Here is a 23,309-nt window from a genome sequence, read left to right as displayed (position 1 = left end):
TTCTGAGTGTTACCACATTCCGCTACACATTCCAGCCCTCCCCGGTCGATACGTCCTGCTCTATGCTGAACTCACTTGGAGGAAGCACTGAGGGTTGGAGAGTACAGAATGTACCTTGGGTGTGGGCCTTCAAAGTCCATCATCAAGAGCGGCACCACAACTGACCAAGCTGGTCAAGTCCTACTGGACATAGTTGCTAGGTTGGGTCTGAGGCAGGGGGTGAGTGAACAACATACCTTATCCTCACCAAACTGATTGCGACAGATGCATTTGTCCATATTGATACTGAAAAGAGAGACCGCAATACAGTCCTTGTGGAGATGAAGTCTTCGGTTCACATTCAGAATATCCTCAATGGGAGGCACTATCGCCATATTAAACGGGACTTCGAATAGGTGTAGTCACATGCGAAGGTGATGGCCTAGTGGTATTATCACTAGACCATTAACTCAGAGACTCGGTAATAGAGTCATAGAGTTATATTGCATGGAAACAGACCCTTCGGTCCAACCTATCCATGCGGACCAGATAGCCCAACCCAATCTAGTCCCACCTGCCAGCACCCGGCCCATATCCCTCCAAATCCTTCCTATTCATATACCCACCCAAAAGGCCTCTTAAATGTTGCAATTGTACCAGCCTCCACCACTTCCTCTGGCAGCTCATTCCACAGACCTCTGTGTGAAAACGTTGCCCCTTGGGTCTTTCCCCTCTCACCTCAAATCTGTGCCCTCTAGTACTGGACTCCCCAACCCCAGGGAAAAGACTTTGTCTATTTACCCTATCCATGCCCCTCTTAATTTTGTAAATCTCTATAAGGTCACCCCTGAGCCTCCGGCACTCTAGGGAAAATAGCCCCAGCCTGTTCAGCCTCTCCCTATAGCTCAAATCCTCCAATCCTGGCAACATCCTTGGAAATCTTTTTCTGAACCCTTTCAAGTTTCACAACATCTTTCCAATAGGAAGGAGACCAGAGTTGCACGCAATATTCCAATAGTGGCCTAAACAATGTCCTGTACAGCCGCAACATGGCCTCCTAACTCCTGTTCTCAATACTCTGATCAGTAAAGGAAAGCATACCAGATGCCTTCTTCACTATACTATCTACCTGTGACTCCATTGTCAAGGAGCTATGAACCTGCACTCCAAGGTCTCTTTGTTCAACAACACTCCCTAGGACCTTACCATTAAGTCTGCTAAGATTTGCTTTACCAAAATGCAGCACCTCGCATTTATCTGAATTGAACTCCATCTGCCACTTCTCAGCCCATTGGCCCATATGGTCCAGATCCTGTTGTAATCTGAGGAAACCCTCTTCGCTGTCCACTACACCTCCAATTTGGTGTCATCTACAAGCTTACCAATTGTACCTCTTATGCTTGCATCCAAATCACTTATGTAAATGACAAAAAGTAGAGGACCCAGCAATGATCCTTGTGGCACTCCACTGGTCACAGGCGTCCAGTCTGAAAAACAACCCTCCACCACCACCCTTTGTCTTCTACCTTTGTGCCAGTTCTGTACCCAAATGGCTAGTTCTCCCTTTATTCCATGAGATCTAACCTTGCTAATCAGTCTCCCATGTGGAACCTTGTTGAATGCCTTACTGAAGTCCATATAGATCACATCTGCCCTCATCAATCTTCTTAGTTACTTCTTCAAAAAATTCAATCAAGTTTGTGAGACATGATTTCCCACGCACAAAGCCATGTTGACTATCCATAATCAGTCCTTGCCTTTCCAAATACATGTACATCCTGTTCCTCAGGATTCCCTCCAACAACTTGCCCACCACTGAGGTCAGGCTCACTGGTCTATAGTTCCCTGGCTTGTCTTTACCACCCTTCTTAAACAGTGGCACCACGTTTGCCAATCTTCAGTCTTCCGGCACCTCACCTGTGACTATCTATGATACAAATATCTCAGCAAGAGGCCCAGCAATCACTTCTCTAGCTTCCCACAGAGTTCTCGGATACATCTGATCAGGTCCTGGGGATTTATCCACCTTTAACCGTTTCAAGACATCCAGCACTTCCTCCTCTATAATCTGGACATTTTGCAAGATGTGACCATCTATTTCCCTACAGTCTATACCTTCCGTATCCTTTTCCACAGTAAATACTGATGCCAAATATTCATTTAGTAACTCTCCCATTTTCTGTGGCTCCACACAAAGGCTGCCTTACTGATCTATTCTCTCCCTAGTTACCCTTTTGTCCTTAATGTATTTGTAAAAACCCTTTGGATTCTCCTTAATTCTATTTGCCAAAGCTATCTCATGTCCACTTTTTGCCCTCCTGATTTCCCTCAAGTGTACTCCTACTTCCTTTATACTCGAAGGATTCAGAGCTGGAAATGTGTTGCTGGAAAAGCGCAGCAGGTCAGGCAGCATCCAGGGAACAGGAGAATCGACGTTTCGGGCATAAGCCCTTCTTCAGGAATGAGGAAAGTTTGTCCAGCAGGCTAAGATAAAAGGTAGGGAGGAGGGACTTGGGGGAGGGGTGTCGGAAATGTGATAAGTGGAAAGAGGTCAAGGTGAGGGTGATAGGTCAGACTGGGGTGGGGGCGGAGAGGTCGGGAAGAAGATCTCAGGTTAGGAAGGCGGTGCTGAATTTGATGGATTTGACTGAGACAGGGTGGGGGGAGGGGAAATGAGGAAACTGGTGAAATCCGAGTTCATCCCTTGTGGTTGGAGGGTTCCTAGCCGGAAGATGAGGCGTTCTTCCTCCAACCGTTGTTTTGTTGTGGTCTGACGATGGAGGAGTCCAAAGACCTGCATATCCTTGGTGGAGTGGGAGGGGGAATTGAAATGTTGAGCTACAGGGTGGTTGGGTTGGTTGGTCCGGGTGTCCCAGAGGTGTTCTCTGAAACGCTCCGCAAGTAGCCGGCCTGTCTCCCCAATATAGAGGAGGCCACATCGGGTGCAGAGGATGCAATAGATGATATGTGTGGAGGTGCAGGTGAATCTGTGGCGGATATGGAAGTTTCCTTTGGGGCCTTGGAGGGAGGTGAGGGGGGAGGTGTGGGCGCAAGTCTTGCACCTCCTGCGGTTGCAGGGGAAGGTGCCGGGAGTGGAGGTTGGGTTGGTGGGGGGTGTGGATCTGACGAGGGAGTCACGGAGGGAGTGGTCTTTACGGAATGCTGATAGGGGAGGGGAGGGAAATATATCCTTGGTGGTGGGGTCCGTTTGGAGGTAGCGGAAATGACGGCGGATGATGCGCTGTACATGGAGATTTGTGGGGTGGTAGGTGAGGACCAGTGGGGTTCTGTCCTGGTGGCGGTTGGAGGGGCGGGGTTCAAGGGCGGAGGAGCGAGAAGTGGAAGAGATGCGGTGGAGGGCATCATCGACCACGTCGGGGGGGAAATTGCGGTCCTTGGAGGCCATCTGGGTTGTGCGTTTTTGGAACTGGTCCTCCTGGGAGCAGATGCGGCGGAGTCGAAGGAATTGGGAGAATGGGATGGCGTTTTTACAGGGGGCAGGATGGGAGGAGGTGTAGTCCAGGTACCTGGACTACACCTCCTCCCATCCTGCCCCCTGTAACCTGGACTACACCTCCTCCCATCCTGCCCCCTGTAACCTGGACTACTCCTACTTCCTTTATGCTCTAAGGATTCACTTGATCTGACCTGTCTATACCTGACATAAGCTTCCTTCTTTTTCTTAACCAAACCCTCAATTTATTTAGTCATCCAGCATTCCCTATACCTACCAGTCTTCCCTTTCACCCTGACAGGAATATACTTTCTCTGGATTATTGTTATCTCATTTCTGAAGGCTTCCCATTTTCCAACCGTCCCTTTACCTGCGAACATCTGCCCCCAATCAGCATTCGAAAGTTCTTGCCTAATACCGTCAACATTGGCCTTTCTCTAGTTTAAAACTTCAACTTTTAGATCTGGTCTATCCTTTTCCATCACTATTTTAAAACGAATAGAATTATGGTCACTGGCCCCAAAGTGCTCCCCCACTGACACCTCAGTCACCTGCTCTGCCTTATTTCCCATGAGTAGGTCAAGTTTTGCACCTTCTCTAGTAGGTACATCCACATACTGAATCAGAAAATTGTCTTGTACACACTTAAGAAATTCCTCTCCATCTAAACCTTGAACACTATGGCAGTCCCAGTCGATGTTTGGAAAGTTAAAATCCCTGACCATAACTACCCTATTATTCTTACTGATAGCTGAGATCTCCTTACAAGTTTGTTTATCAATTTCCCTCTGACTATTCAGGGATCTATAATACAATCCCAATAAGGTGATCAGCCCTTTCTTATTTTTCAGTTCCACCCAAATAACTTCCCTAGATGTATTTCCAGGAATATACTCCCTCAGCACAGCTGTAATGCTATCCCTTATCAAAAATGCCACTCCCCCTCCTCTCTTGCCTCCCTTTCTATCCTTCCTGTAGCATTTGTATCCTGGAACATTAAGATGCCAGTCCTGCCCATCCCTGAGCCTTGTTTCTGTAATTGCTATGATATCCCAGTTCCGTTTTCCTGAGTTCATCTGCCTTCCCTGTTAGGCCCCTTGCATTGAAATAAATGCAGTTAATTTATTAGTCCTACCCTGTCCCTGCCTGCCCTGACTGTTTGATTCATTTCTGTTCTCAACTGTACCAGTCTCAGATTGATCTCTTTCCTCACTATCTCCCTGGGTCCCATCCCCCCCCCCCCCGCAACCTTACTAGTTTAAATCCTCCCAAGCAGTTGTAGCAAATTTCCCTTCCAATTTAGGTGCAATCCATCCTTCTTATACAGGTCACTTCCAACCCAAAGAGATTCCAATAATCCAAAAATGTGAATCCTTCTCCCATGCACCAGCTCCTCAGCCGTGCATTCATCTGCTCTATCCTTCTATTCCTGCCCTCACTAGCTCGTAGCACTGGGAGTAATCCAGATATTACTACCCTTGAGGACCTCCTTTTTAAATTTCTGCCTAACTCTCTGTAATCTCCCTTCAGAATTTCAACCTTTTCCCTTCCTATATCGTTGGTTCCAATGTGGACAATGACCTCTTGCTGGCCCCTCTCCCACGTGAGAACATTCTGCACCCTCTCTGAGACATCCTTGATCCTGGCACCAGGGAAACAACACTCCATTCTGCTTTTTCTCTGCTGGCCACAGAAATGTCTGTCTGTACCTCAGACTACAGAATCCCCTAACACAGTTGATCTTTTGGAAGCTGACGTCCCCCTCGTTGCATTAGAGTCAGTCTCAATACCAGAAACTTGGCTGTTCATGCTACGTTCCCCTGAAAATTCATCACCCCCTACATTTTCCAAAACAGCATACCTGTTTGAAATGGGTATATCCACAAAAGACTCCTGCCCTAGGTGCTGACCTCTCTTACCCTTCCTGGAGTTAACTCATCTATGTGACTGTATCTGAGACTCGCCCCCCTTCCTATAACTACCATCCATCACATACTGTTGCTGTTGCAAATTCCTCATCGCTTCTATCTGCCTCACCAACCGATCCAGTCGATCTGATAAGATTTGCATCCAACAGCATTTATGGCAGATATAATCCGCAGTAACCCTTAAACTCTCTTTAAACTCCCACATCTGACAAGAAGTACATATCACTGCAAAGGCCATTTTTGCTCCTTCACAATCTACAGACCCAGAAAATAACACCGTCTTATTCCTCTACAAAACACTGCACCAGGTTAAATTAAGAGCTATGGCTTATATTTTAAGTTTAATCAAGAGAATTATCTCCACAAACATATAATCAAGAAAGAACCCACTCACTAATACAGCCTTTCTCTTGGACAGACTTAAAACAATAATTAACTTATCTGATTCTGTGTTGTGAACTTCGACCAAACCGGTTCCTCCAAGATCAGTTGTGAAATTCACTGTTTGTTAATTTTGCCAGTTGCACTCCAATGTCCAGCGACACATTAATTCAAAAATAGCAAAGGCAGTAACTGTGCAGGTTCTCTCTCTCTCTCTCTCTCCTGCACTGTCCTCACCATGTGCTTCCTTTGTCTGTTCTTCTCCCTTTTAAGACTGCTGTTGTTTTGTCTTTTTTTTCCAAAGTTCCAAAACAATGCAACAGCATATAAAACAGTAATTGCTGCTCCTGGAATTCGAGGAAATCACCTCCAGCACCTAAAATACCTCAAAAAAAGGAGCAGCTCTTACAGCCAGAAATTTTTCCCGTCCTCCATCTTGGATTACCCAGAATAAATTGAGTTGTGACACCTCATATTGTCACAATCACTTTTCTGATGGAGTCTTTAGTCCACAGGATGCATCTCTTCAACCAGTGGACATCCCCCTTCCACAAACTGCTTCTGTAGTTTACATAGAATTTGCAGTTTCTTCTCTCTGCTAAGCACACTGGCTGTTGTCCTTATCCAATATGTACAGGTACTCAGTATACAATACACACTCAGCTCAGGCAAAAATTTCAAAAAATTACCTCTGATTGAAATGTCATTTTTCATTATTTGTACATTTTTGATCTGCACTGACTCATAACACTCGGCAACGCTGACATAAAAACTTCAGGCTCCAGCAAAGACCGAGATTTGACTAACTACTAAAGTTTGGAGCATTTGCAATCACCAACAACATGATATCATTGCAAAAAACAAATGAACTGTGGGACAGTCACCTCATCACATCCTTCTGGTTTAACCTCTTCATCCACAGAATTTGTTTCTGTTTGGTTATACTTTATACCCATATTTCTGCAGAACTGTCTATGCTGTCTGTGATGTTTGCAAGTGAATTAATGCATAATGGATTTAAAGGGGATATAAGTCTGCATATTAATAATTAACAATTCATTTTTCTACTTGTTAAAGAATAAGATTTATTTTCTTCTTTATTGATAAAGCCTGATGTGAGTCGCTTTATCCTCGTCAGCAAACAACATCTTAGTTATTCAATTGGTCACGTATATATTTGTGGTAGATCATGCAATAGTGGGGCGCGATTAGCAGCACACTCTTCCCCCCAGCATATTGCCAATCCACCAAGTACACTTAACCTGGACATGGCACATAGAGGATGACGGCATAGGGTGAGGGCTGAAGTTTAGACTCCACACATACTGAAGGACCCCTTATCTATAGCCAACAAGACCTAGACAATATCCAGACTTACGATGATAAAATAGTGAGTAGTACTCGTGCCAGGTCATAAAAATCTCAAATAATGAGTTTAAGTGATCACCCCTTGACATTCAACGACATTACAATCACTGAATCACCGATAATCATCATCCTGGAAGTGTTGCCATTGACCAGAAGCTTACTATATTTATATGGGCCTGCTGTGGAGGTGCCGGTGTTGGACTGAGATGGACAAAGTCAGAATGTTACACAACACAGGTTATAACCCAATAGGTTTAGTTGAAATCGCAAGGTTTTGGAGCATTGCTCCTTCACAGTGTGAAGTTCATTTGATAAAAGAGCAGCACTCCAAAAGCTTGTGATTTCAAATAAACCTGTTGGGCTGTAACCTGGTGTCTTGTGATTTCTAACTTTATATGTACCAGTTATGTTCATACTGTGGCTGCAAAGAATCAGTCAAAGGCTAGGAATTTTGTGGTGAACAACTCACCTCCTGTTTCCACACTGCCTATCCACCATCTAAAACTCTGGAGTCAGGTGTGTGATGGAATACTTTCCACTTACCTGCAATGTTCCTCCATCATCTCAAGAAACTCATCTCCATCCCAGATAAAGCAGCCCACATGTCTGGCCCCCATTCCATTACATTCAGTCTCTTCACCTCGAACACAGAGTGGCAGCTGTATCATCTACAAGATGTACTGCAGTAATACAACTTCTGGCAGCATCTTCTAAACCTCCTAATCCCTATCCTTGGAAGGACATACCAGCACCTGCAAGTTGGCTTTCAAGGTATGCACCACCTAATGTGAAATTATCTTGTTATTCCTCAATACTTCTGGGTTAGCGCCCTGGAATTTTCTTCATAGCACTGTGTGCATCTATACCGCTAGAACTGCAGCAGATCAAAATGGCAGCTCACCACCACTTTCTCCTGGGGTAATTAGAGAAGGACAACAAACACTGGTCCAGCCATTGATGGCCAATCACATGAATGAATAAAAGAAAATTCATGATTTTCAAGTCCTCTATTTTATGTTCATGACTCTCATGACTTTTTAACTAAGTCTGAGTTGTGCTGAATTTTTGGGGGATTTTTCACTATGAGGCTCTGCCAGTGTTTTTTTATTAAACTCACCATATTAATTACCTTATAATGTTTCTTATACACAATTTCTGTTCAACTTACCTGTCTGTGTTTTTCTACCAAAAGACTGGCACCTCTTACATCTGTGCCATACCTAAAAAGCCACTGTGCACCTGGATGAGCACTGGCAGTCCAAAGCCGCCCAGTTCAGTCAAAGACAGAGTTGGAACATGTCAGAGAAGGGAAGGATATTATTAAACTGGAGAGGGTTCAGAGAAGATTTACCAGGATAATGCCAGTAATGGAGAATTTGAGTTATGAAAGTAGGCTGGATAGGTTCGACATCTTTCACTGGAGTGTAAAAAGTTGAGGGGTGACTGTTCAGAGGTTTATAAAATCATGAGGGGCATAGATAAGATGAATAATAAACATCATTTCCCGAGTTGATGGAGTTCAAAATAGGGGGTATATTTTTAAGGTGAGCGGAGAATGATTTGAAGAGGACATAAAGGGCAACTTTTTTTACACAGACTGATTTGTGTGTGGAATGAATTGTCAGATACAGGTACAGTTTCAATGTTTGAAAGACATTTGGATAAATATAAGTATATGCATAGGAAAGGTTTGAAGGGATATGGGCCAAACGCAGCTTGGTGGAACGAATTTGGTATAGGAAAATGGTCAGCATAGACTAGTTGGACAGAAGGATCTTTTCCCATGGTGTATGACTGTGTCCTTATAAAAGTAACGTGGAGGTCTTGGTGGTCTAGAGGAGAGGTGTCGTCTTTCCGGAGAGCTGGCAGAGGAGGCCGTACCACCTCACCCTGCCAGCCTATTCTGTGGTTGCCACCTCAGGATTGCATAAAACATCTTCTCTCATTTGTTCTCACCCCTGAAACTCCCACACCATCAACCTTGCAAGCCCTGAATGCTGCCGCCTCATGCCCTGGGAGACCTTTTTCTCCTGTATTCATTCACGGGATGAGGGCATTGCTGTCTCAAGAGCATTTATCACCTAGGCCTAATTGCCCAGAGGGCAGTTAAGAGTGAATCACATTGCTGTGGGTCTGGAGTCATACGTAGGCCAGACCAGGTACGGTTGGCAGCTTCCTTCCCTGAAATACATTAGTGTGCCAGGTGGGTTTTTCCCAACAATTGGCAATGGATTCATGGTCATCATTAGACTCTTAATTCCAGATTTTCATTGAATTCTAATTCCACCATCTGCTCGGGTGAGATTCGAACCTGGGTCCCCGGAACAATGGCTGGATCTCTGGATTATCGGTCCAACAACAATACCACTAGGCCATACCTCATCACCATTGGCCCATATGCACCAGGACAGTCAACCATCTCACTCATTCCTCCTCTTTCTACTGATACAGAATACAGCCCACAGCTGAACAGCATAAACCCATGTTGTTGTCCACATCCAGATCCTCACCGTATACGAGTCCTTGCAGATGATTGGGACCATTCCTATGTCATTGTGATGGCCATGTCCTACCAAATGAGTAAGTATCACTCTTCATTCCTTTGCCATTCTTACAGTAACAATGCTGTCAGTCTCATTCACTGCACATCACTTCAAACCACAGGCCACGGTACCATCTTTCTCTTGTTCTACAAGTGTAGTCTCTGCTAATCTTCCCATGAGCTCTGCAGAGAAACAGCCAGATCCTCTGAAATTGCCATCCTGGAGCTCTGAGAATGGAAGTATCTAAGGCTCAGAAGAAGCTCTCCTCTGAGGGAATTCACAGGGGAAATCATAGTCAGAGAAAGTGTGGGAGCATAATCTGGTGAACACGTCACAGCGACAGCTCTACAGAAAGTGGAGCTCTAGATGTAGGTGTGTGCTGAGAGTCTACTACATCAACTGGATGTAGGGAGGGTACAATGTGTAGGCATGGCTTCGTGTCACAATGAGACCTTTGACCCTCCTCACACAACATCCCAAACGGTCCTTCTGTGCATAAAGGTGTACCCATCAATGAATCAATGCTGAGGGATGTCCAAGAAGTAGGCAGCCTCCATGCTTGTGTGTTGTACATTGTGAGGATCCATAAGCAATGTTCTCTCCCTTTCAAAGCCCTATGATTGGTGGTTGCAACAGACCTTCCCTCACAGGTGAGTCAAATCCAGGTGGGTTCACAGCTATTTTCTTCCCCATTAAGCACTGTCAGTTGCCAGCACAATGTCAGGTGACATGGAGTGTTCCTTTGCCTCAGCCTAAATATGTTGGTGAGCTGCAAAATATGCACATCCCCTTTCTAGTAGCTCATCCTGAAGACCCGCAGACTTTACATTGCCGTAAACCTCCACTCCAACTTTCATATGCCCCTACACCTGCCTATCTTACACACCCAGGCACTGACATATGAGGTAACCACACTAGGTGCAGTCATACACTGCTTCTCCCACTGAAACCAGGGTGTTCCTGACTATGGATGACATCCAAGTCCCACGTTACACTCTATCCAGCCATGTTTTAATGTATTCCCTTCCCCCAACCCACTGTGCAGCCACCGTTCACAATTGTACTTGAAATAATTCCACAGAGGCTGGTATCCTGTCACCAGGTCACCCTTTGATTACACATGCATAGTACCTGACACTGACCTAGCTAGCACAGAGCTAGCTCCTAGGGTTGAGCAGAAATCCTGTCAATCTTGTTTATGTCTGTCAGCCAGGACTCCGTTATTGAACCAGGTTGACTGCCCCAATCAGGTAACTCATAATCTATGAGGGCCACCTGATTGACCTTATTCCAATCACAATAAGCGCCCTTGGTCTACATTCTGTGACATAGGTTCATTCTTTTTCTAGTAACATCCCATGGGGCATTTTCACACCAATCTGATGCCCCTCACTCTGCCTTAGATACTAGGGCATGTACCAGACCTGAGCCCACCTCTTGCACCCAGAGAGTCTCAGCCAAATATCATCATCTTCAGGCAATAACAGTGTCAATATTGCAACTTCTGCCATGTCCCTCTGGTCCTCGGAGGTTTCTTCATTGCTTGGCAGACAGGAAGAACCCATGGGTTCTGTCAGTCTTGCCAGGTGTTCAGAGGAGCAGGTGTGTTTTGCTTGTGCCCTGTTTGTGAGGTTAATGCTTTCATGTTGTCCTCTTTCTTGTTCAGGCCTGCCTCCCTTTCCAGAACTTAAGCTTGCATTGATCTTGCCTCTTATCCATGCAGGGCTATTCCCATGGTTTCTATACCAAATTTTATCCCCTGAAGAAAACTGCCTCCCTCACATAGATAGGTCTTGTGTCCAGCACTGGCATTCCTGATGGTGTGTCACTGTCCACCACCACCCACACAGGTCCAGGAAGATCAGGTTTGACCTGGTGCGGAGTCTTCTCCCTATTAGTAACTCTTCTGGAACTATCCCTGTAGTTGAATGACATGTATCCCCAATAGAAACCAGCACAGTTTGGCTTCTTTAATCCTCTCAAAAGTTTGGTCCTCTCTTTCTGCCAGACCCTTGGACAATGAATGTTACGGTACAAAGCTGATAGTGAATGCCTTTAGAAAATCATTGAATTCCTTGCTGATAAATAATGTCTGTGACCAATACATCTGGAAGTTTGTCTATTACAAAAGATGTTCATAGTGACTAAGAACATTAAGCTCATGGAAGGACTGTCAAAGTTGACATGTAATGGAATCCAAGGTTTACCTGGCCATTACAACAAATATGAGGGGCCTGCTGGCAGTGATTTTTGACCATGTTGCACTCTTGGCACTGCCCTACCCCACCCTTGCAGCTGTGTCCGCACCCAATCGTCACCACTAGGCATAACCTCTCAAGAACATCTTCATTTTGGAAACACCTCAATGACCCTGATGGAGTTCAGCCAGTACCTGGTGGTGTTCTTTGCTTGGGACAATTATTCTTGCTCCTAATTATATGCAGTCCTCTATGGTGATCTCGTCTCGCCACATCCAGAAAGATTTCAGTTCTAGTTGCGATGGCAACTTTCTGTTTCCCCCATCAATACCAGCTATTTTAGTTTGGCCAGGACAGGATCTTTTATGTCCACAATCTGATATTGTCAGCAATGACCAGAAAGGAGTCCAGAAAGTTTAACATCAGACTGGACTCTTCCAGTTGTCACCAGCGGTGATGTGTCTGCCAGTGGAAAACAGGCACTTGCCACTTGGCCACGTGGACGATGTTAGAGCTTACCACTGAACTTAACTGAAGCTATGAGCAGCATGGCCCTGTCCTTTTAAATAAACCAAGGAGGGGTTTGTGATCTGTCACTATTACAAATTTATATCCTTAAAAGATATCAGAGGAACTTTCTCACACCAAAGATGACCACCAAACTTTCTTTGTCTATCTGGGCATATATTCATTCAGCGAGTTTTGAGAAGATTTTCACTCAACATTTGCCAACGTCTGGGGAGCTATCAGGCGTTCCTGTCCACTGGTCCACCACTGAGCCACCACTACCCCAATACCACACAGACAGACATCACGTGACAGCACCACATCTTGCTTAGAATCATGTGTGCCAACACTTTTGATGACACTAGCTGTTTCTTCACTTCTGTAAAGACTCCACCTTGGCTATGAGACATTTCTAAGAATGACTTTTTTACAGTCACAGATTTCAGGATGCCAGGGTGGAAGCCAGGTTACGTGTCAATTTTCTGTAATAATTCACCAACCCAAGGAAAGACCTAAGCTCCAATACGGACGGAGGAGCCGGGACATCTTTGATCATCTTCTCTTTATCTTCCAGTGGGTGTAACCCAATGTGTTAGACTGTGTAGCCCAAGTAGGTCATTTCGGGGTCTGGAACACACATTTTTCCCTTCTAAGGCATATACCCAATTGGGAGAAACATTTAAGCACCAACTTCTCCAAGTACTCTTTATTGGGCTTCCCAGTTCTTAGCACATCATCCAGAAGAATAGCTACCTGGGATTGACATTGTAAAATATTCACCATCATCCCCTGGAAAATGGCACAGGCTGATGAGACCCCAAAAGGTAGTCTCTTGCATATTGGTAAAATCCCTTATGAGTATTAATTGTAACATACTCTTGGGACTCCTCATCAAACTGCAATTCCAGGTGCACAAGGCTCCCGTCTGTGTTTGTGAACAACAGGCTCCCAGCCAGTTTTGTATACAAATTTTCTACTTGAGGGATTGTGAAAAACAGTTTACCATTTGTTTGAAATCCCTACACAAGAGCAAACCAACTCATCAGGCCTCACAATCGGTAAGACAATGCTGTCCATTCTGCAAACTATACTGGTTTGATGACTCCTTCGCTTTCCAGCCTTCTGAGTTCTGCCTCTACTTTTGCACATAAGCCAAATGGCACTGTGTGGGCCTTGCAGAATCATAGTCAGCACGTTCGGTGGCCTTGGCCCCTTTCATAGTCCCTCGACCTTCCTGAAAAGCCTCCTGCTATTTAATTGGGACTTTACACAGGCAGCCATTTTCTAATCGAATAATGTTGAGCCAACCAAGTTGAATTTTTCTCAATCAATTCTGCCCCATGAAGCTTGTGCTGAGCCTTTGACTACAATCTGTGGTAATTGAACCAGCTGCTTTTCATAAGAGACCAAAACCAGAGTTGTACCATTAATGTGTCAGAGTTCCCCGGTGTAGGTTCTCAGCCTGCCCGAGGTCTTACACAAAGTTAAGGGTTGGAGTCCAGACCAAATTTTGTTAAAGACTTCTTCAGTGATCACTGAAATGGCAGCACTGATATTGACTTTCATTTGAAGCGGGTAACCATTTGACCAGATGTTTATTTTCATTGGCTCTGATTTGAATGTTGTGAAGCAATTTAACTGTTTAGACCAGCTGGAGGTGGACTTTCAGGATATACACTCTCCTGGATATCACCCTATGAGATCTCTTACTCAATTCAGGCTGAGTGGGACTCTTTTGCTGTCTCACATCTGCATACCAGCAGCAATTACAATGGCCTGCCAGCCTGGTCCTGAAGAAAATGTTGACTGTTTGGCCGAGGCTTGGCTTTGTTTTGGAGTTTTGCCGTGGGCTGACCTAGAGTGCCTCTATACAGGATATGTCCTGAGTAAGGCTGCGCAATTGCCTTCAGCCACATGGTGTCCCTCAAGTTGACCTGAGGAAGGTGTCCACTTGCATCAGAATACCCTGCTCCACCTGCTGCATTATCTTTTGACAATGCCAGTTGTAATGCCCACTTGAAGTCCAGTTGGGCTTCAGCTTGTAAGTGGTTACATCATTAATCACACAAACTAAACAGTCTCTCAGCATCTCAACATGGTTAAATCAAAGGTATGTGCTTCTGCTCAGCATCTTTACCTCGTCAAAAGTTGCAAACTGATTTCCCCAGTTCTCGAACTGCTGAGTAAAACCAATAGTGTGTCAGAATTAGTGGTGGCTTTGGGCCACAGTATTTCTTAACCATATCCACCAACTCTTGAAAGATTTTCTTATCTGGTGCCTCAGGAAACATTAGACCCCTCAATAATTGAAAAATAGCAGGTCTACAAGCTGTCAGGAGAATTACTTGTTGCTTTTCATCTCCCCAATGTGATTTGCCTGGAAAAAAACCCATATATTTTCCATATACTGGGCTCAGTCTTCAAGAGCAGGATTGAATGGGTGAAGCTTCCTTATTTGCAGCGTGATGCCAGAAATTCTTACCCCAACTCAAAGATGACTGTTGCATGCAAATTTCTTCAGGGGCATGTTTGTCCTCTCATCACCAGTGAAATAACTCCCCAGAGACTGATATCCCGTCACCAAGTCACGCTTTATTTAAACATGCAAAGTACTTGACACCGATCTAGCTAGCACAGAGCCGGATCCTAGAGTGAACGGAATGCCTGACATTCCTGTTTATATCTGTTAGCCAGGGCTCCCTAATTGGACCAGGTTAACAGCCGCAATAGAGAACTCATATTTTATGAGGTGCACCTGGCTGATCTCATTCAAACTATTACAGTATTGTGCCCTTTCCCAAAGCCTAAAAGTCCTAAGTGCCAAAGAGAAACCTGCTGAAATTCAGTACCATGACAAAACTGCCTTTTCCCCCTCCCACCCTCAACCACGCACTCTTCCTTCCTTTTTTTTGGACAGATAAAATTTAGGCTGTGGCCCATTCCCTTGATTTGAAATGGAATTATAATGGAATAACTTGACCCCATTGCTTTTTTGGCACTTCCAATCATCCTGTTGGTTCATTTTATAAGCAGAGCAAATTGTTCACTCAATGGGAAATATTCATCTATAGGTTTCTTCATATAATACAATACTGACAACAATATGTAACAAGAAAATATCACACTGAACCTGAAGAAAATGGTGTCCCGTCAGATGGAAGTGAAAGAACAATTCAGGCCGTTGAACATTATTTCAAAAGGGAAGATGCTTAAAAGTAGGGAGGGTGCTTGTGAGGCTCATAAGTTAGGAAAGAAATCCAGAAGAAAGGGATATCCCCCAGTATTGCAACAGAGACAGGAAGGAACCAGGCTGTGAGTTATAATCAACCGTATTCTGTGCTTGTGGGGTTGTACAGTTAGAGATCATACAGATGAGGTACAGCAAGGCCATAAGAGGGTTTGAAAGTGAGGAGAATTACTTTAACTTCTGTTTACAGGACACAGCTAGCAAGTGTAGAATACATGAACTGTTCAAACTCTGAATATATGATTGAATTTGTGAACAGTAACCTCTCATAAGAAGAGCATAAAGGAAATCAGTCCTTGAGACGAAACTAGGTTTGACAAGTGGAGGTGTGAAAGCGACAAAATCATCTTAAGTAAATACAGACATAATTTTGTCAATGTCACTTATATAGTATAGGAAATATTATACTATGTGAAAAAATGTAGTTATCAGACATACATTTCTGTAATTTTCTAAGCTTTTTACCCAGTCCTACCTTACTGGCACAGTCAAAGCCGAGTCCCATTTGAGCAAGAATCTGAGCCACTGGTTTGCTGTTGTTACATTTCACAGCGTAGAAAGGTTTCACTCGGGGCAGAGCCCTCTGCCATCGGAGATGCTGATGTACAAGATCACCCAGATCAGCAACAGAGAAAGCATCTGTGTTCTCCTGTAATAACAGAAACTACACTCAACTCAATATGATACACATACTTCTTCCAGGTTCCTGTGTTGTACAATAATTGCTCTTCACTGGACATCATAATTTCAATGCAAAGTATTGATTCAGAAATGAGAACATAATTATTCAATTCAGCATTTCAATGGTTTTATTAAAATCATTCCAGATGTTCGTTCCAGGACTCAGCTTGTAAATTTGCTGCTCATCAAGGAACTCAACCAAAGGTCGGAATGGTGCTAAGATAAATCTGTGAGCTGTTCTGGACTATTCTTTACCATTACTAAATGGTTAATATTCTAAAATAGGCTGCCTTGAATTAACCTGTGGATTACGGCAGGTTTATAAACTTGACATCTGGAATACTAAATGAGATACAGCCTGTGATGAAGTCTGCACAGTAGAAATACTGAAAGTACAATCTTACAGTCAGAATAGACTCCTCTGTTTTACTCATCCTGTTTATCCTTTTGTGTAGTTTCTTCAGTATTGTTGGAACTGCAGTAACACAGGCGAATGAAGAGTATTCTACAGAATTCTCATCCTCTTAACTGTTGTTGTCAACATAGAATATATGTAACTGTTAAGTTCAGTTTCCGGTGAATGTAACCTCCAGAATGTTGATAATGACATTTTCTTTGCGGAATCCCTCACTAATTGTCACAGAATATCCAGGTCTTGTTGCATACAGATATGGACTGCTAATATCCAAGGAATCATGGATGGTGTTGAACATTATGTCATCATCAAGTGAACATGCCCTTTCCTGACCTTATGATGATCAGAAGGACATTGATGAAATGGCTGCAGATGGTTGGGCTTAGGGCATTACCTTGAGGAACTCCTACAGATTTGTTCTGGAGCTGACATGACTGACCTCCAACAACCACAACTATCTTCCACCTAATTTCAATTGATTTCACTTTTACTAAGATGCCTTGATGACATATTCTCAAAACTGACGTAAATAGGAATCAAAGGGAAAGCTCTTGGCTGTGTTTTGGGCAAGAAATGCAGGTGAAATGTGAAGAAGAAAATTTTATATAGGGGCAGTAACATTCTTGAACCTACTGCCCACAAAGTTGGTGGCTGCTGAAAAAAATATCAAAGATTCGAAGAGGAAATCTAATGGGCACTTGAAAGAAATCAACGTGCAGGGCAATGGGGATTGAGAAGCACAGTGGGACTGACTGGATTGCTTCATGTACAGCTACCATGGATTAAATAGGATGAATGGCCTCTCCTTCTTTGCCATAAATTACTCTAAGATTGAATGCCTTTTTTTAAATTCACTTGTGGGAATGTGGTCACTGGCTGGCCAGCATTTATTTTCCATCTCTAGTTGCCCTTGAGAAGGTGGATGTGAGCTGCCTTCTTGAACCACTGCAGTCCATGAGCTATAGGGTGACCCATAATGCCTTGAAGGAGAGAATTTCACCATTTTGACACAATGACAGTGAAGGAACAGCAATATCTTTCCAAGTCAGGATGGTGAATGGCTTAGATGCAAGCTTGCAAGTAGTGATTTTTCTATGCATCTGCTCCCTTGTCCTACTGGATGGAATTGGTCGTGGATTTGCAATCTAAGGATCTTTGGTGAATTCTGTTGTGCATCTTGTAGATAGTACATAGTAATGCTACTGATTGTTGATGCTGGAGAAAGAGAGTACTTGTGGATGTGATACCAATCAAGCATGCTGCTTTGTCCTGGATGGTATCAAGCTTCTGCAATGTTGTCAGAAAGTGGGGATTGTTCCATCACACTTGTGTCTTGCAACTGGTGGATAGGCTTTCAGGAGTCAGGATGTGAATTACCTGCCATAGTCTTCTTCTGCTTTTGACCTGCTCTTGTAGCCACTGTGTGTATATGATGAGTCTAGTTAGTTTCTGGTCAATGGTATGTTGATTGTGGGGTATTCAGTGGTGATAACATAATTGAAAGTGGTTAAATTGTCTCTTATTGGAGGTAGTCATTGCCTGGCATTTGCATGGCGCGAATGTTACTTACTATATTTCAGTGCAAGCCTGGATGTTATTCATATCTTGTTGCATTTGAAATTGGACTGCTTCAGTATCTGAGGAGTCGCAACTGATGCTGAACAGCAAGCATTCATTGGTGAACATCCTTATGATGGAGGAAAGGTCCCCAATGATGCAGCTGTAGATGGTTGGGTCTAGGACACTATGCTGAGGATCGCCTGTAGAGATGTCCTGGAGCTGAAATGACTGACTTTCAACAACCACAACCATCTCTCAATGTGCCAGTAGAGAGTTTACCCCCTGATATAGATTGATGCCAGTTTTTCTGGAACTCCTTGATACAACACTGAGTGAAATGCAGCCTTGATTTCAACGACTGTCACTCTCACCTCACCTGTAGAATTCAGCTCTTTTGCCCATGTTTGAACCACGGCTGGAAATCAGGAACTGAATGGCCATGGCAGAACCTGAACTGGGCATTCACTGAGCAGGTTATTGCTGAGCACGTGCTGCTTGATAGCAATATTGATTACACCTTCCATCACTTTACTGATGATTGAGAACAGACTGACGGGGCATAACTGGCTAGGTTGGATTTGTCCTGCTTTTTCTGTACAGGACATACCTGGCCACTTTTGAACATTGTTGGGTTGATGCCAGCATTGTAGACAACTTGATCAGGGGAATGGCAAGTTCTGGAGCTCATATTTTCAGTACTATTGCTGGAACTTGATCCAGGCCCATTGCTTTTGTAGTATCCATTACCCCAACCATTTCTTGATAACGTGAAGTGAATCAATTTGGCTGAATCCTGGTATTTGTGATGCTGAAGACCACTGAGACAAATCATCCACCTGGCACTTCTGATTGAAGACTGCTTCTGGACATGGTCATTAAGTTGGTTAAGGGCACTGTTTGGTTTCTAGGTGCATGTTCTGACATCCCTGTTAATAGTGGCATCCCTAGACTATTTCTGTCACCTGAGATCAGTGCTGTTAATGGTTATTTCTGGTCCTTCATAATCTCTGTTTGGTGCAGTTTGAAATGTTACTTCAGTCTTGGGGAAATTGATACGGAATCTGATGTTTTTGAGAGCCTTTGTGAATCTCCTTGACATAGTCTGGGTGCCTTCACTGTTGTGAAAAGCTAAGGGACAGTAACCTGTCTTCAGACTATCTGTCTTTGTTGCCTCTGTGACCTTAGGGAGACCTGCAGAGATTAAATAGCTGCCTTGGACCAAATGTAATGTTGACTGCTGTAGGTCTGTCATCAGTGTCATACATGTTACAGCAAAGGAGAGGTTCAATGAGAATTTAATTAGAATATGGATAGAAAGAGTATAACTGAAATAAATGCTAGTCACTTAAGAATGGGGAATTAATGTGAAACAAAGACAGGGCAGCAAACTAAGAAAAATATTTTGTCAGATTTTACAGTAAAGTGTTCCAAGAATAGTAGATAATGAGACAGCAAAAGGGAGGGTGAAACTGAAAATAATAATTATCACCTGAGAAAAAGTGTGAGATAAGTTCAGAGACCAAAGGCTGACATTTCCCTGGAATTGTCGGCTTGCTTCTCAGGGTCTTAATGTGGCTAGAGAGATAATGGATGCTTTGGTTATAATTTTCCAGAATTCCCCAGAGTTTGGAAAGATCCATGTGGACTGGAAAGCCACAACTATGACATCTCCATTCAGAGAAGAAGGAAAAAACAAACCAGGAAACAATAGACCAGTTTGTCTATTGAGGTATTATCCCACAAGAACAGTAACCACTGCCATTCACTACTCTACAGTCTGCAGAGAGCTCAGGAGGACAAGAGTTACCAAGTCAAAGAAGAGCTTCATGTGAAATAGGATCCTCAGACTTCACTGTAGCGACCTCCAGATGAGTGACAGCCAGAGCAGATGATGCCTCACGATGATCCATGTCTCTGCCAAATGCTGGTCGAAGTGCAGTCCCTACCTGGTTACCCTAAAGGTAACACTGCCCTTTGTTTCGGAAGCTGCTGGGGGCCTCTGTAGCACTTAGTAGATACTACCTCTTTCAGAGCTCACTGATTCTCTCTTCTCAAGAGCTGACTTAATGAATTTATTTAAAACAAAAATAGAAAGTGCTGGAGAAACTCAGCAGGTCTGGCAGCATCTGTGCGAAGAAAGCTTCTGATGAAGAGTCACCATACTCAAAAGGTTAACTCTGTTTTCTTCCAGGATATTCTTGCCAGGGCACTTTTATAGCTCAGAATTAGTGATACTGATTATTCTCAATAAATGTCATCTTGTTAAGTGCATAGTTTGATTATATTTGTTAGTTTGTGATATTTTATTAATTTAGCCACTTAACTCATCTTCTTTAAATGCCTCTTGGGCCACTGCAATTCATGAATTGTCACTTCCATGTCAACCATCATTTTTGGATTTCGAGGTTTGTTTTTAAGCTGTTTCCCTTTCTTGCTGCCACCCTCCTCATTTATACATGGACTCGAACTGATACACATTGGTTTGCCCGCACTCAATTTGGACTCTGTCCCAACCAACAAGTCCTGGAGTCAGACTTGAGTCTGAAGACTTCTGGCTGATAGGCAAGAAAGTTACCACTTTAGTTCCTGCTTTTTCAGTTTAGACATAAAGCTAAGTGAGTTAATGAATAGTTAACTGAGGAATATTTATTGTTATATATGTAGGTATTACTTTTTTAATACAAAGCGAGATGTTATATAGTTATAAAAGGAGTCAGGAACTGTACTGTTAAGTTGATGTAAAGATATATCTCCAGAATGCCACATTAAGACAAGCAGGCAGCAGACAGCATACCAAACTTGCATTGTTCCAAACACGTGGAGAGTTCCGAAGAAATACACTTGATAACAACTTCAATATTTGTGTCTAAAAGTGTGATTACTTTAACCTTCTACCATAAGACATAACACACATTACATTGACAGGATTATTGGACCTCTGTTCAGAAAAGTAAAGGAGTTTTTAGCAACTGTTTGCTTACATTGAACTAATGAAAAAAATTACTTTGCATAAAGTGTTAATACTGAGTAGAAGATCGTTTACTTTCTCAATATTTATTTTTTCATCAACATGCTGCAAATCTCTGTAATTTCAAATATTGCAGAATATGATTCAGTTAAAGATATTTGGAGGAAAGAAAAGCTACAAAGAGGAGAAAAAGAAGGGAAAGGGTCTGGCAAGCAGAGCAGCCCTGACTGAAGCAGCGTACTCTGCTGCCATCTTGGAACTCCTAGGCTATATTACTGGAATTTCAAATGTTTCGATACAGTTGGACGAATATTAATCAATCTACTGATTATGTCTAACAATGAAAACTAATAGATTACTGCCAGCAATTACCATTGTATTAACACTCACCCTGAGGATTTGCTCTTTGATCTTCTGATCAATGATATCCATTATAGTGACACCTTTTTCCAAAATGACAAGTTCAGATCCATTAATGATGTTTTCCATTTCTCAACTTGCAAAGGTTTGACTTCAGACTGTAAAAGAAATTAGAACTTTTGAAAAATCCAAACCATTTGTAGTTTGACAAGAGGGAACAGAAATAAATTTATACTAAGCATCTAGCTTTGCATTCCAGATAAAGCTTCTCCCTCCCACTTTTCAAAGATTGATATGGAATACAATGCATCTTAATTTCAGAACATTTGAATGGTAGGGTCCAGTGAGTATTGCCAAATAAATTGACCTTGGAATCACTGGTAGACATGGTGATGAAGAAGGTGTTCGGTACTTGCCTTTATTGGTCAGTGCATTGAATTTAGGAGCTGGGATGTCATGTTGTGGCTGTACAGGAAATTGGTTAGGCCACTTTTGGAATATTGCATTCAGTTCTGTTCTCTCTGCTACAGGAAAGATGTGAAACTTGAAAGGGTTCAGAAAATATTTACAAGGATATTCCCAGGGTTGGAGGTTTGAGCTATAAGGAGAGGCTGAATAGGCTGAGGCTAATTTCCCTGGAGTGTCAGAGGCTAAGGGGTGACCTTATTGAGGTTTACAAAATCATGAGAGGCATGAATAGTTAAGATCCTTTCCACTGTAGGGGAGTCCAAAATTAGAGGGCATAGGTTTAAAGTGAGAGACACGTAAGGTGTAACTTTTTCATGCAGAGGGTGGTGCGTGTATGGAATGAGTTGCCAAAGGAAGTGGTGGACGCTGGTAGAAGTACAACATTTGAAAGGCATCTAGATGGGTTCCTGAATAATAAGGGTTTAGAGGGATGTGGGCCAAATGCTGACAAATGGGACGAGATTAATTTAGGATATCTGATCAGCATGGGCGAGTTGGACTGAAGGGTCTGATTCTGTGTTGTACATCTGTGACTCTAAATGATCTCTTCTCGACCAGAATATACAATTATATGCATGACAGCATTTTAGATATAACATAATTATTACAAGAGGGCTTAATATATCCTCTTCATTCTATGGAGTCTGTAGCAAGCAATTTGTGCTGTCCAATTAAAACTTGTATGCAATTAACCAAAGAGAGCTTCAGTCCAACATAAGGTTCAAGGTAAATTGTTATCGGAAGGAACACCAGTTACCGACACTTCTGCTTTGATCTTTTTTGTAAACATTTATGGAATGTAGGTATGAGGAATGCCCATGTATGAAGTTAACATAAAATGGTTGAAAGTGGTTCTCATTTGACATAAGTGCCTGGGGAAGATTTTTGGCTGAAACAGCAGCTTGCACAGTCTGCTGTTTCAAGTCACTGTCGGGAGTATATACTTGGTAACAAGATTAGAATAACACTCAAAGGGTTTTATGAAATGCATACAATGAATTTTATTGAAACAAAAGAAAACACAGCTGCCTGTATTAAGACTGTTTAATAACCCCCGAATCATAGCCACAGGTGATATATTTTTTAAAATGGAGTTTTAAGTATGCAGGCATTAAGGAATTTGACTGCATTCTCATGGATTCTCAGACTAGGGTAGAGAAGCCCCCTTTCATTGAGCAGGGGGGTACTGAATAACTGGTGCAGAAGCTAAAGCCTGGAATATGGTTGAATATGATGTATTGTGGAGGCCCAA

At 43.1% G+C, this 23,309-nt stretch overlaps 1 protein-coding gene across 3 annotated transcripts in view; it reads right to left on the bottom strand.

Annotated features, from left to right (window-relative positions):
• Positions 1–23,309, bottom strand: part of LOC148149876 (ornithine decarboxylase-like) — a 97,893-nt gene that overhangs the window by 41,825 nt on the left and 32,759 nt on the right. For all 3 annotated transcript variants that reach the window (XM_087987002.1, XM_087987001.1, XM_087987000.1), the window contains exons 2-3: positions 21,620–21,747; positions 16,081–16,254 (exon numbers count right to left, since the gene is read on the bottom strand). In XM_087987002.1, the coding sequence (XP_087843128.1) occupies positions 16,081–16,254; positions 21,620–21,718 (273 nt within the window). In that variant the 5' untranslated portion in view covers positions 21,719–21,747. The remainder of the gene's footprint in view (positions 1–16,080; positions 16,255–21,619; positions 21,748–23,309) is intronic.

The sequence above is a fragment of the Chiloscyllium plagiosum genome, unplaced genomic scaffold, assembly GCF_037043375.1.
Source record: "Chiloscyllium plagiosum isolate Xiang-an unplaced genomic scaffold, Cpla_swu_hap1 HiC_scaffold_5, whole genome shotgun sequence".
NCBI classification, from domain to species: domain Eukaryota; kingdom Metazoa; phylum Chordata; class Chondrichthyes; order Orectolobiformes; family Hemiscylliidae; genus Chiloscyllium; species Chiloscyllium plagiosum.
The sequence above is the reverse complement of the archived record's forward strand: the minus strand, read 5'-3'. Positions and strand labels throughout refer to the sequence as shown.